This window comes from Syngnathus leptorhynchus, chromosome 11 (genome assembly GCF_054491065.1).
Source record: "Syngnathus leptorhynchus isolate UIUO chromosome 11, UIUO_Slep, whole genome shotgun sequence".
Lineage (NCBI taxonomy): Eukaryota > Metazoa > Chordata > Actinopteri > Syngnathiformes > Syngnathidae > Syngnathus > Syngnathus leptorhynchus.
The window spans coordinates 7983027-7996063 of record NC_141205.1 but is presented as its reverse complement, the minus strand read 5'-3'; the positions used below and the strand labels follow the sequence as shown (position 1 = coordinate 7996063).

At 41.9% G+C, this 13037-nt stretch overlaps 2 protein-coding genes across 5 annotated transcripts; one reads left to right on the top strand and one right to left on the bottom strand.

Moving 5' to 3' along the window:
* Positions 1 to 694: 694 nt before the first annotated feature.
* nuak2 (NUAK family, SNF1-like kinase, 2) lies at positions 695 to 8510 on the top strand. Its single transcript, XM_085923199.1, has 6 exons — positions 695 to 1051; positions 3576 to 3696; positions 4297 to 4448; positions 5306 to 5371; positions 5697 to 5949; positions 6079 to 8510. The coding sequence occupies exons 1-6, from the start codon at positions 722 to 724 to the stop codon at positions 7128 to 7130; spliced, it is 1974 nt and encodes a 657-aa protein (XP_085779325.1). The 5' UTR covers positions 695 to 721; the 3' UTR covers positions 7131 to 8510.
* ccnd3 (cyclin D3) lies at positions 8447 to 12930 on the bottom strand. 4 transcript variants are annotated; one of them, XM_085923202.1, is made up of 6 exons: positions 12668 to 12930; positions 12074 to 12292; positions 11792 to 12007; positions 11134 to 11293; positions 9096 to 9271; positions 8447 to 8999 (listed from the first exon to the last, which is right to left on the bottom strand). In XM_085923202.1, exons 1-6 carry the CDS (start codon positions 12698 to 12700, stop codon positions 8805 to 8807), a joined length of 999 nt encoding a protein of 332 aa, XP_085779328.1. In that variant the 5' UTR covers positions 12701 to 12930; the 3' UTR covers positions 8447 to 8804. The 4 variants fall into 4 exon arrangements, with proteins under 4 accessions (XP_085779328.1, XP_085779330.1, XP_085779327.1 ...); XM_085923204.1 differs by having other exon boundaries at positions 11134 to 11296; positions 11792 to 11905; XM_085923201.1 differs by having other exon boundaries at positions 8448 to 8999; positions 11134 to 11296.
* Between the last annotated feature and the right edge of the window lie 107 nt (positions 12931 to 13037).

Genomic DNA, 13037 nt, shown 5'->3' with positions numbered 1-13037 from the left:
AACGTATATATTTAATTCAGGCCGAAAACGTATGCACTTCTACTATAGTCCACTAGATGGCTGTGTAGCCACCTGTTGAAATTCATACAATTGAATAATAGGTTATTTTGGATTGAACAGGCCCACATTTTATAATAAATCACTTTGTGAATAAATGAACAGCATTATTTCATAATGCACTGTTGTTCCTTTTTTTTGAGAAATTTTTGAGATGTGCCGTGAGCTTTTTCTAATGTAAAATATGTGCCTTGGTTTATCAAATTATAAGATTAAAGAAATTGTTTTGTGTTCTTGAATTGAACTATGATTTAAACTGTTTGTCTACTATTGTACGTTTTCTGTGTACAGTTCAGTTGTGTTTAACTTGATACAATAAAAACACAATACAATAACATCATCAGAATTGTGTTCGAATTAATTTGTTGTAATAAAGAGCTTTGTGCCGCAAGAGTATCCGCGCCCTTAAATTTCAATCGACCCACTCCGGTGGTTAACAATAATAATAGTAATCAAAATACAAAAAGGCCAGTTAGTACATCACTCAAGGGATGTTATGTAAAAAAGTGCTACATACATATTATTAAAAAAACACACCTAGTGTAATGAAACCCCTTTAATAATTACAATTTATTTCAATTGATGCACTAATCGGCATTGCCAGTAAGAATAATCCAGCGCTCCTTCTCGCGCTGGACCCCGCCCCCTGCCTTTATGACGCGTCATGAAAGAGCACGCGTCTCCCAACCGTTGTAGTGTACCTGTTAGGTGGCAGGCAACGTCTTTGCTTCCAAGTTGCACTTTTCTTTCTGCACTTCGTCAGGTCACAATGGAGGACTCTAGCGTTGGCCGACTCTCCTCAAGGTCTTGGCCGCCAGTCGAGAATCTTTCATCGGAAATGAAAGCTCCGCTTCTGCCGGTCCAGGTGAAGAAACAAGCTGTGAAGCGACACCACCACAAGCACAACCTGAAACACCGCTATGAGTTTCTGGAGACCCTCGGGAAAGGGACATATGGAAAAGTCAAGAAAGCCAAGGAGAGATCTGGCAGACTGGTAAGTTTTAACGACTGAGAAAAAAATTAAATCATCTTAAATGTGCATTAATTGATCTTGAGATCTTCTTGTCCTCTTGGCCACCTGTCAAGAAATAAAAGTGCTGTTTGCGGAGAAGTTGTTTTGCACTAAAATACTATAGTTGAGATAAATGTGCACCCTGTTTTACATCAAATCACAAAAAGAAAATATGTGTGAATGTTGTGGATGTCTAGGCAGCCCTGATCTTCTTTCCCACTCGGTCACAATCTGAAGGCAATTCTTGTCCTCGATCTTAGCAGCAGACTCTTCAACGTGTGAAGAATGTAGTGCTATCACAAAAGACTACACTAAAAGAGATTGAATGCTCCTTGTAAAAGTGTCAGTGCACACAACTTTCTCAGCTTTAAATTTCTCAGCGGTTTGGAATCAACAAGGAAAGGCATTTAGGTGAATGAGTGAGGCACTTAAGAATAAATTCATGACAAAGTGTTTATTCACAGAAATAAATAGATTAAAAAAAGCAGAATTTAATATAAGACAAGTTACTGTTTTTATCAACAGAAATTATGAGATGTAGTCCTATGTAACCATTAACGTTCTATGAAAAAAAATCTGGTGCAACAACAAATATTCTATATGAATACTGGGTGATGCAAAAGTACACAGCATTGCCTTGAGATAAAAGTTGTTGGACGAGCTTTTTTTTTAGATGTTATGCCGATTGTTTTCTTAGTTGGTTACTTGTTTGCCTTGACTTGTGATCAAACATTCAAGATATAAGTGCTTGTACGGTGGCAGTGAACTCCATCGGCCATTGGAATGCCCCCGCTAGCTTAAACGCCATAGACAAGACTTAAGCATTGTAACTCGGATAAACGTGTACCAACTTTATCATGTCACTGTATATTATGAGTATTTTTCAGATCCATCTTTTTGGGCTCTGAAGAACTTTTTAGGTTCTATTGCATTTTTTTTTTCTCACAATGGCAGCCCAAGTCTGCAACATGTGCATCAATGTCAATTGCATCTTTTGTCTGTACTTTTTTAAGTTTGCTGCGCTCTCTCTCTCTCCTAGTTACGACTGGAATGCGAAGGATTTTCCCACCCGTGCCTTTTTCCAGACAAACTCTCTTCTTGATCAGATTAATGACCTGAAAGTTTCGTGGGAGTGTCTCTTAAGTCAGAAAAGCAAACGTTGTTTATCACCGCCGCTCTTTGTTATGAGTTTTCAGCGTGAAAGCGCAATGGAAGACGGAATTTCCCTCCTTCCACCTGCCCTCGGTATCTCAACGGAACATGTCGAGTCGTGTCCACGCACGCACCGCAGGATGTGAGTCGGTGTCTGAGAAGCACCCCTGCTGACATCTTGCTGAGCTTGCTGTCACAATACTGATAAGACCCAACAACTGGCCACTCTAAATGTGCTCCGAGCAAAGTGGAGCCTTTAGCATAGTTGTAAATACAACATTCCTCTGCTTTTGTTTTTATTTATTTGCTCTGATGGCCCAAATGCGCGTCGTCATATGTTAGCATTGTCTTTTGTACTTTGAACTGAACCACATTCATTATAATTAAGGGCATAGCCCTACATGAGAAACTAAAATGACACATTCCAAACCTCTATCAAGGCAAAACAATCCTAATCTGGATCCCATCCAAACTCTCCACCCTAGTTAAGTGTTTACCTGACCTTTTAATGAATCAAATGAATTTATCCAAATTAGAGTGCATCACTTGGGCTGCAAATAGTAACATTTATTTTTAAAAAGAATATTTTCTGACATTTCAAAAAATATATGTCATTGCGTAAACCTGCAATCAAAACAACCTCCTAATAAGGTCAAAGGATGCCACGCATTGGTTGTTATTCTACTTTCTGGGTGGTAGCGCGGTCGGAGTCTGGTTGTGTTTGTCCTGGAGCCCCAAGATTTTTCGGCTGCGGGTGCCGAGTGCGTAGAACAAACTGACGGTGACAAAGGGCGCACACACACTCAGATAACCTCACAGGGGTGTGAAGTCATCGTGAGTCCAGCAGGGCCCCGTCTGACAGCTATTCAAACAAACGCAGGAAATCTGAGTTAGTCGAGTCAGGAAAGGGACTCTGAGCGCTGCGAGCCCCCCGCACTGACTCACGTCCAGACCAGACGGTGAATCACACACGTCAGGTTTGACATGACGAGTCTACATTGTGTTCGCTTGTGGCTCGGAGGCTTTGCAAATGAGAGGGCTACCCTAAACACCATCTGGTGCCTCATGGTGACGCGTCTTAACCTTGAGGCTGAGCGGCGAGGAATGCGTGGAGGGATCCCACACAGACTTGTCAAAAGACTTTTTTTTTTTTCCCCAAAAAAACCTCATTCAGTACTTTTGCTGATGAACGTAAAAAAAAATTTTTGTGACTTGAATATGCCTCTTTAAAGTGTTATTTATTGTATTTTTATATATATCTGTCCTCCTTTTACGTTTTTAATATGTTCAAAATAAAGACATTAAAAAAAAATTGCTTCTGCAAATCATCTATTCTCTCTGCTTCTTTTCAAAGGTTGCCATTAAGTCCATCAGAAAGGAGAAGATCAAAGATGAGCAAGACCTGGTTCATATTCGCCGGGAAATTGAGATCATGTCATCGTTGTGTCACCCGCACATCATCACCATCTACGAAGGTACGCGTGCAGTTTTTTTCATTTGTTAAGTCGCGCACGTGAAGAGCGAAACGTGATACCCGTAAACAGAGCCATCTCCATCCGAGTGCGCTCACGCAAGTCTTTTGTGGAAACCCATGATCTGTTACATAAGTGCTGACTCCACGTTGCATCACAACAGCAGTGTTGTGGGCGGCAAACACGGAGCCCCTAATCGAGATGCGCACTTGTCACTGCCCATAGGGTTCATCCCAATTAGTTTGGCTTGCTGTGTGGGCCGATAGAAACAGAATGAAGGATGCCAACAATTTAATGAGATGTCAAAAATAATTTCACTTTACAAATGTCAAATGCCGGAGATGTTGGAAATTAATCCGACTTGACTCGAGTCACTTTCGCAGCAGTTCAGATACAAATTTGCGACATGACTTGCTCAAGAGAAAATGATTTTCGACTTGCCGTTTAGTAAAGACTTGAAGGTAAAGACTGAAGACTTGCACGTGTATAACAGTCTCCTCCAGTCCCGTAGGGGGTAGTAATGAGCCCTTATCACTCAGTATTTTGAAAACAATGAACTCATCTTTCGTATCTGTCGAAAATGCTTTCATCTGTCCTTTTCAGTCTTTGAGAACAAGGACAAAATCGTGATTGTGATGGAATACGCCAGCAAGGGGGACTTGTACGACCACATCTGCGACAGGAAGGAGATATCCGAGCAGGAGTCGAGGCACTTCTTCAGACAGATCGTGTCCGCTGTGCACTACTGCCATCAAGTAAGAACATCCCACGTGTTACAATAGCTGGACTTTAGCAGGTGTTGGCTTGACCCCACATCCCATCCAAGCGCTTCCTCACTGCAGCTTTGTGCGTCAATGACATAAAGCTCTCCTCGGACCATTCGCTCAGCTCGTGCTCTTTCCACAGCACCGAGCTCCCCCCCCCCACCCCGCCCCACCCGCTGTTGCGTAATGACCGTTATTAACCGTCAGATGGCTGATTGGAACGGGGATGCTATGAGAACAATGCAGAGGAAAATGAACACGGGGAGGAGAGGCGGCGTTCCAGGCCCGAAGGCCAGCCGTCCCAGCGCACACATTCACGGTCACTAATGAGGGCGTGATGGAACAGAACAAGCACACTCGCACACTATTGGCCGCACTTCAACAGTCCCAAAGCTAAGGCTTTAGCGGAGGTGCTTTCCATGTAGGCTGGATAATTATTTGCAGAGTAAATTACCCCGTCATGTTCAGTGTCAACTGTCGGTTTTTTTTATTTTTTTTTATTGCCCCCCCCCCCCTCCATATAAAGGGACAGTGTAAAATGTTGGACATATTTGGCCCAACTTTGAATCATAAAAAGTGCAGACAATAGATCTTTTACATTGCACCATGTCCCTGACCGACCGCAAGTGAGCAGATGACCTGCGGTTTTTTTGTTTTTTTTTAAAAAGGCAAACATTAGTGGAATGCATGCTCCCCCGCAGAGCCAAGGACAATGCAGCATAGCTGACAGAATGTGTTCCAACCTAATCCTACAAAACGTACACATCGAATGAGAAAGATTATGTGTGGAATTTCACAAATGAATGTAAAGATAATTGATATGGACTACTTTCTATTTCTTTCTCTAGAATGGAATCGTTCACCGGGATCTGAAACTGGAGAATATTTTACTCGACGGCAATGGCAACGTCAAGGTATACGGCTCTCTGTAATTGATTACACACTAGTGTCTAAGACTAAAAATAAAAGTTATTGGTTGTATTGATCTAAATGGAAAAAAGTATTGGGTACTGGTAATTAAATTTGAACATGAGAAGGAATGCAAAGGACGTTAGTGGTTAATTTTTGTCTATTCATGCAGTGGGGTCAAAGGTCATTTATGTTAGGGACCTGGCTTATGCTTTGTTTTAGTTTATCCCAAAGGTGCTTGGGGGTACAAAATCATCCAAGCAAGCTTTTTACAGACCTTGCGATGTCCAACGAGGAAGAGACGTATCTATTTCCCACTTTTTGTTCCAGATTGCCGACTTTGGCCTTTCCAACCTTTATCACAGAGACGAGTACCTTCAGACATTCTGCGGTAGCCCCTTGTACGCATCTCCAGAGATCGTCAACGGTCGGCCGTACCGTGGGCCGGAGGTGGACACGTGGTCTCTTGGAGTGCTGTTGTATACTATGGTTCATGGCACCATGCCCTTTGATGGGAACAACCACAAGGCACTCGTCCAACAGATCAGCACGGGAAATTACCGCAAACCAAACAAACCCTCTGGTGGGTGTTTGAAAGGGGGGGGGGCACACAATTCATAGCCACGACTGTACCTCGGGCTCTTCTAGGATGACTTGACGAAGCAATTTTAGTGCTGTAGACAAATAATTTCCTCCTCTTGCTTCCTAACAGATGCGTGTGGTCTCATCCGTTGGATGCTAATGGTGAACCCTGAGCGCAGAGCTACAATTGAGGAGATAGCAGGACACTGGTGGCTTAACTGGGGTTACCCGCGGTGCCTCCTGGCTGAGACAAAGGCTAGCCAAGTTGAGGAGACAGCAGCCACCTCTCCGTCAACGCAGCACCCGGCCGGGTTGGCCGGCGTCGCCAGCTGGCTGCGGCGTACGTCGAGGCCTTTGCTGGAGAACGGCTCCAAGATGCGCTGCTTGCTGCGCTCGCAAGGTAGCGGCGGGGGCGATGTGGTGCGCCAACGTTCTCTGAGGAGGTCACGGAAGGAGAATAATGTCTCCCAGCCCGGCCATGAAGGGAATGCAGACACCCGGCCTTCCAAAGGCATTTTAAAAAGAAGAAACAGCGCGAAACAGAAGGTGATGAGCGAGACTCCTCCTGTTGACGTTTCAGCAGAGCCGCAGAACATTTTGGATTTGTCCGCTCCAGCCAGTGAGCCCTCCTCTGCGATGCAACCTCGCAAAGGTATCCTAAAGAAGCCCACAGAGCAGGAATCTGGCTACTATTCCTCCTCTCCTGAGAACAGTGACTCTGGCTGGGTGCAACAATCCAAAGCGTGCCCCTCAGCTTCGACCCACAGAAAAGGCATCCTAAAGCGGAATGGAAAGTTCTCCTCGGGTGGGCTTCAGGAGTTCGGCTCATTGGATCAGCTGACCGTTTCGTTACCCAGCCGAAGCACCAGGCCAAGATCAGGTGGTGCCATCAGCGAGGACAGCATTCTGTCCTCAGAGTCATTTGACCAACTCGATCTTCCAGACTGTGTAGGACTTCCTGCACGGCCATCGAAAGCCGGTAGGCCCACCATGAGAGGATGCGTTTCAGCCGACAACCTGCTGGACATTCAAGAAGAAGGTATTCTCGGAGATGGGCTGCAGAGGCGGTGGAACTGCTACGAAGCCGGCGTGGCCGACAGCGCCTTCTCTATTACAGACTGCGATAATGTCACTCAGGCTTATAAGCAGGCCTTGATGATTCACAGCCCCGCTCCAAGCTGAAGACCACAAAGGCTCTGTCGCCATCATACTGCCAAAGTACATTCGGACAAATGCACTTTAGGCATTATCTCAGTGGCCAACGTCAGGAATTGCACACATCAAAAAATGGGAAGCGCCAGAGAATTCATGGCTTGGTCATGTTTAAAAATGAATGATTTTTTTTGTAAAAAAAAAAAAAAAAATGCAAGATGGAGTCTCAGGTCCTCAAACTTGGCATAACCAAAATGAACCCTCAAACCAAAACACCTTGAATGTAAGTTTTTGTTGGATGTCAGTCATTTGGTGGCTCCTGTGCCTAATATAAAACATTGCACTTTTATCAATTAATGTCATTGTCAGCCAGGTTCAATATGAGTACAGCTGCTCAGCTTTTACTGCATTCAAAGTTCAACATGACAAGATGCCAAAGAAAACTGCACCAGTGCTAAGGACAGATTATTTACGATCCACGTTTTGTTTTAAAGCGAAATTTGAACGATGACACAACGAACAACTTGACACGCATGCGTAACCTGTTCGACCTGCTGCTACACCCAAATTTAATCCCACGCATGCACGTGCACAGGCGGCCACTGTCTTTCAACAGGTGACGTTTTCCAGTCACGAGCCGGGAAAAACAGCAGCGATTGTTTGACGGAAACACTGGGCTTAATGTGTAACTGCTGAAGTCCATTTTTTTGGTATGACGCAGGTCTTCCATTTCATGAGGAAGTGCTATGGGGATTTTGCTAAAGCCTGATAAGAGCTTTTATTCTTTTATAGCTTACACTTGAACGCTGTTTACAAATACAGTGAACCGACCTTTCCAAACAGCATCATGCTATCGAAATTCTTGATTCACAGAAATTTGATAGCTATGCTTAGTGTTTGTTCCATGGCATTCAATTGTGGTTTGAGAAATTACTCTTACTTTACACTGGAATTACTTTCCACTGGATTTTCTGACATTACTTTCTAAATCACAAAAGTAAATGATACCATCAGAAAGTGATGTCATATGATAGCTGATAAATGGTGGTGAAATTTATTGTCAAATGAGGATAACCACAAAACTCGTCTAAAACTGGAATGTTGACGATGGCAACGGTTTTGTTTCAGTTTTTTCTTGAACAAACTGAAGCTTGTCGGGAATGTAAAGCAGATGTAAATGTGTGTAGAGAATATGCAAAGTTGAATTGTCAGAATTTCATCTCATTCTTGTCATTTCAATAATTGAAGGAGCAGTGTTCATGAAAGCAAGTATTGATATTTTTGGTATAGCTTCTAATTATTTCAATACCTTTTGTTGCAAATTCTGTTTTTTCCTTTCCCCCCATGTGCCAAAGTTATTGTCTTGTCACTTGTTACTGGGATGAGGGTGTCAATAAATATTTTTTAAAGTATCTAAAGTGCTGCTTCATGCTGTCAATCATGCCGGCTTTTAAAGTTTGTAGTAACAATGAAATTTATTAAACACTTTTTAAAGATTTTAAACATACTTTTCATACAAAATACATATGAAACTGATATATTACTGCTTGTTTGATAGAAGTTAACGTGCAACAATAAATTTGAAAGCTGACTGCAATAACATTTTGAAAGTACCTCAAAACAATCTTCAACATTGCATCACATTGCAAACAACAAATATTTTTTGCTGAGTGAGCAGAAATATATTTTTTCAGCCTGCTACATTCACACTTGTCTGCGTTGGCAGGGAGGAGTTTCCAGCTGGTTTTCACCAGGCGTCACTGACATCAATGAAAGGCTGCTGACAACATCGACGAGAGTCTGACTGACCTTTGATCTGCAAACAGCGGCTTGGACAGGGGAAGGCAGGTTGAGCTCCACTACTCTCTGAAGCTGGCTGTAGCAGAGGTGGATGGAGCCCTGTCGCCATGGTGACCCACAAAGAGCACAAAGGTTCAACTGCGGGCTTCGGACAACGTGCAGTGATCAATATTCCACTGCAATACAATCACGAACATTGAGTTTCGACGATAGTTGAAAGTGAAACATGATTGGTACCAGATCGATGACCAGGAGATTGGCTAGAAACTTGAGCAGTGATTCTGATGAGTCCGTCAATTTGAGCTGATGTGTTGCCATTGTCACACAGGCACAAGCAAGGGTGGAGGGCAAAAAGTCAGAAGACTTCAATTCTGTAAATCAATGAATAGAAGATACAAACAACATAAAGATGACAACTCGGTCAAGTAAAGAAGTGTTAAGCCACATTTCAATCTAACTTGTAACAATACACAGCAGAGATCACAACATGAATCACTAAATACTTTCGTCACTCTTACCGCCACCACATTTTCAGATATTTTTAGGCATTTTCTCCAGATAGAAAATATAGAAGTCATATTCAAGAATGCAGAAGCACAATTGCAAAAACGCAGAAGTCCTTTATTTTGTTTCCATGCTGAGGAGAAAAACAGTTGGCTTCAACTTAATAGTCATTCTGTAGCCGACAGGATGAAAACATTTTCATTCTTCTTCTGGTCAGGAACAGGAACAGTCACTCAATCATTCGTTCAAGCGTCACATTATTGTAACACATTGAAGGTTATTGATTCGTACTAAAAAAAAAAAAGCTGGCAATATTTTTTCTTTGAAATACTTACATTCTGATTTTTATTTAATTTCAGTTTGTCACACTGAATTTGTTCCTCATTAGCGTATGCAATTAGTGTTTCATTCTGATCAAATAGGACAATCTATTATTTTCTTATATTTTATATATTATTTTATGTTGGTCAATAATATGGAATTCAAGTTACTGCAGTCAATGATTGTATCTTCCAATTAAATCAATTGTGGTTCCCTAAATAACATCAAGTGTCGTAAGAAGAGGAGGACAGATAAATATGACACATGCTGTTATTGTCGGCACACCCGTCTCATGAAGAACGCACTTTAAAAGCTGTCATCGGCTAAAACATAACAATCAGACGTATCATCTTCAGCGCCTCACTGAGTGTACTTTTCGATCTTTCCTCGCACACCTCTGTGAATGGGTCATAGTGTCAGGGGGGCCGGGAATGATCGTAACTTTTTTGTGAGGTTTTATATGACAGAGTGCTGGGACCTATCGCCTGGGGCAGCGCCACATAGCTTCGTGAGAAGCTATGTGGGCTGAATAGAGAGACAGCGCTCATTCACTGCACACAATACTGAATTACACAAACTCAGCTCACTGTCTCCTAAATGAACTGCTGACACGACACAATCAAACTTATAGCTGCATTGTAGCCACTGTTCCCAGTGGTGGAAGTCATTTCATTTCCGCAGTTAATGCTCAATTTGGGAATGACTACCAGTAGAGCGATGTAAATTTTCGGATCTAAACTAAACAATTCCATTTTAGAGACACTCTGGACTCAGATCGAAATTTTTGCCAAAGATTTCAGACATTAAAACATGCATTGTTAGATGGCATGTCAGGCAAGCTTGAAGGTTGAAGTAAATGATATGTGACAAAATTTGTGATGCAGATAATCGATTTTTGGGTCATTTCCAATCTTTTTAGGGAATTGATTCCTTATTTATACCCGTCCACCACAGGAAATTGATGAATCAAGTTTATCAGCATTTTTTGAGAAAGAAATTGGGTTTGTAATTTTGTTTTGCTGACCCCCTGATGTGCTTTGCTACTTAAAATTGTTTCACTAAATTGGTACTGGTGTCATGGACTTTTCTGGCCCTAGTTGGAAAGTGAACAGCAGTTTTTAGAGAGTGCAGCTTTAATTTTTTGGAAGCAGGAGTCTAGTAGTTGACAACCTTTACTAAGAAGAAGACATGATGAACCCCACCACATAGTTAAATATTTACCAAAGTAAGTCGGAAAACAAACGGAGATCAAGATATCCCTGTAGGATATAATGATAAAACCTGTTAAAATGCATGTGGTAAAATGTCAAACAATAAAAAATAAATATTACTTGCCACTGTGGTCTTATCACCACACAATTCATATTGACATTTGCCGGATTTTATGTAACTTAGTTATGCAACTCACCGATGACTGCCAACGCGACGTAGGTGTGGACATGTCGGCGCAAGCGAGGAAGGTGCTGGGCCGGGAGAAAGGACAGTGCATGAAGAATGGGCTCCAGGAAGTCAGAGGGGAGCACGGAGGCCAGACGCCAGCCTAGCCTGGACACCACTGACACCTCAAACTGCTGCAACACACACCCATTTCTGAGTTCCCCATGTTATCCTGTACTTGTTGCTAGAAGATTTGAGTTTTAAAAAATTACAGCTGGCTATGAACCATCAATAAATGCCTGTTGTGGCCTGTGTAACCAAAGGGGGTAATTTAAGAGATCCTTTTAGGGATCTGAAGAGATAAATGATCCAGTGTATTGAAGGGAAGAAAAAAACAACACTGGGGGAATGTTTGTGCAGCTCCAATATGTTTTTCTGCGGTTTTGTCCTAGTAACCTTCAAACCCCTGTGACAAGTTGCGAAAGTACTGAGTGAACTACTTCGGCGAAAACAGGTAGACTAAATGAGGTGTTGTTTTATAGAGCGGTATTAAAAATTGGGTTTCTACATTGGAATAGTTTGGTTAGCTTGTTAAACTACAGGAGGCACAGAAATGTTTCAGTACTACAATTACATGTTAATGGATCAATGAAGTGTGCACTGATTACATATCCAGGGAACACATTTACCAGGATTTCTGGCAATGAAACGGAGAAGTTTGTGTAGATGCACAGCTTGGTGGTTGTCAGAGGAAAAGTCTCTCTCATTTTGGAAGCCAGCAACATGGTGACGACACCTAAAAGCTGCAACGTTGAGTCTGTCACAACATGGTGGCTCAGGTATGAGTCCAGGTAGTGGACTGCCAGCGGGAACACTTCCTCCTCACATTTCTGCTCCTCACATACCTGGAGGAGAACTTAGTTACAACTAAAGAATCTGTATTTAACTCGTGTGGAAAATTGTTGGGATACCTTGAACATCCAGATGATGAGTATCTTCCTCTTGTACGCCTGGATGTTCTGCGGGATTCCAGGCAAGTGAGAAGATCCCTGGCTGGTGGTGCCCACCTCCAGAGTCCGCAGGCTTTGGACAGCCCGGAGGTCTCCAAATAATTCCAGGTCGTAGCCCGCCCGTACAACGACGTCATAATCAAATTCCAATTCAGGAACACAATACTCCACCTTGCATGACTTTAAATTAAAAACAAACAAAATATAGTCAACAAATAAGCAAATGGGTATGGCAGTACAGTGATTCCCAGAAATTGGAAAAACTTTGAGAATTTATAGCTAGAAAACTAAAATAAAACGTAGATATAAATTACATTTCATATTAATGTTGGTTTATTTTTGTGTCAAGCAACTGAATATTAACGCTTAGCATTTAGCTATTTTAGCTTATCTTAGCTTTGCCGCTAGCATGTTTGAATTTCCTTTAATGTAAATGCAGTAAATTAGCACAACATTTCTTAATCTCGTTGATGCACGCGAGGCGTATATAAAACATTAAATTTATTACTAAGGCAGTATCTTATCGTCGATTTATTCTGAAATGAATAAATTTACCGGGTTAACGGCTTGGGTGTTCAACGTGGACATTTTGGCATCTTGACGTTAGCATTCAAATTCTGCTCAATGAACAAACTGATTGGTGCAAATTTACCTAAAATAAATTGGACTGTTCCAAATTGAAAAAACTCTCGAGAAAACTATTGAAGTGCTACTTTTAATTAGATGTGGCTTTTTATGCCCTTATAAATACTTTTGACATTTTTTATAATGTCTATTATTTTTCCATTATTATATTACATATATAAAAATCTGATGAGCTCAAGAAAAAATGAGGGCAGCTTCGGAATCAGTGCAAAAATTATCAAAGAAAATGTACTTGCTTAGCTGATAGGTAGAGTTCTATCTTTGGGAATGGTTAAAGGAA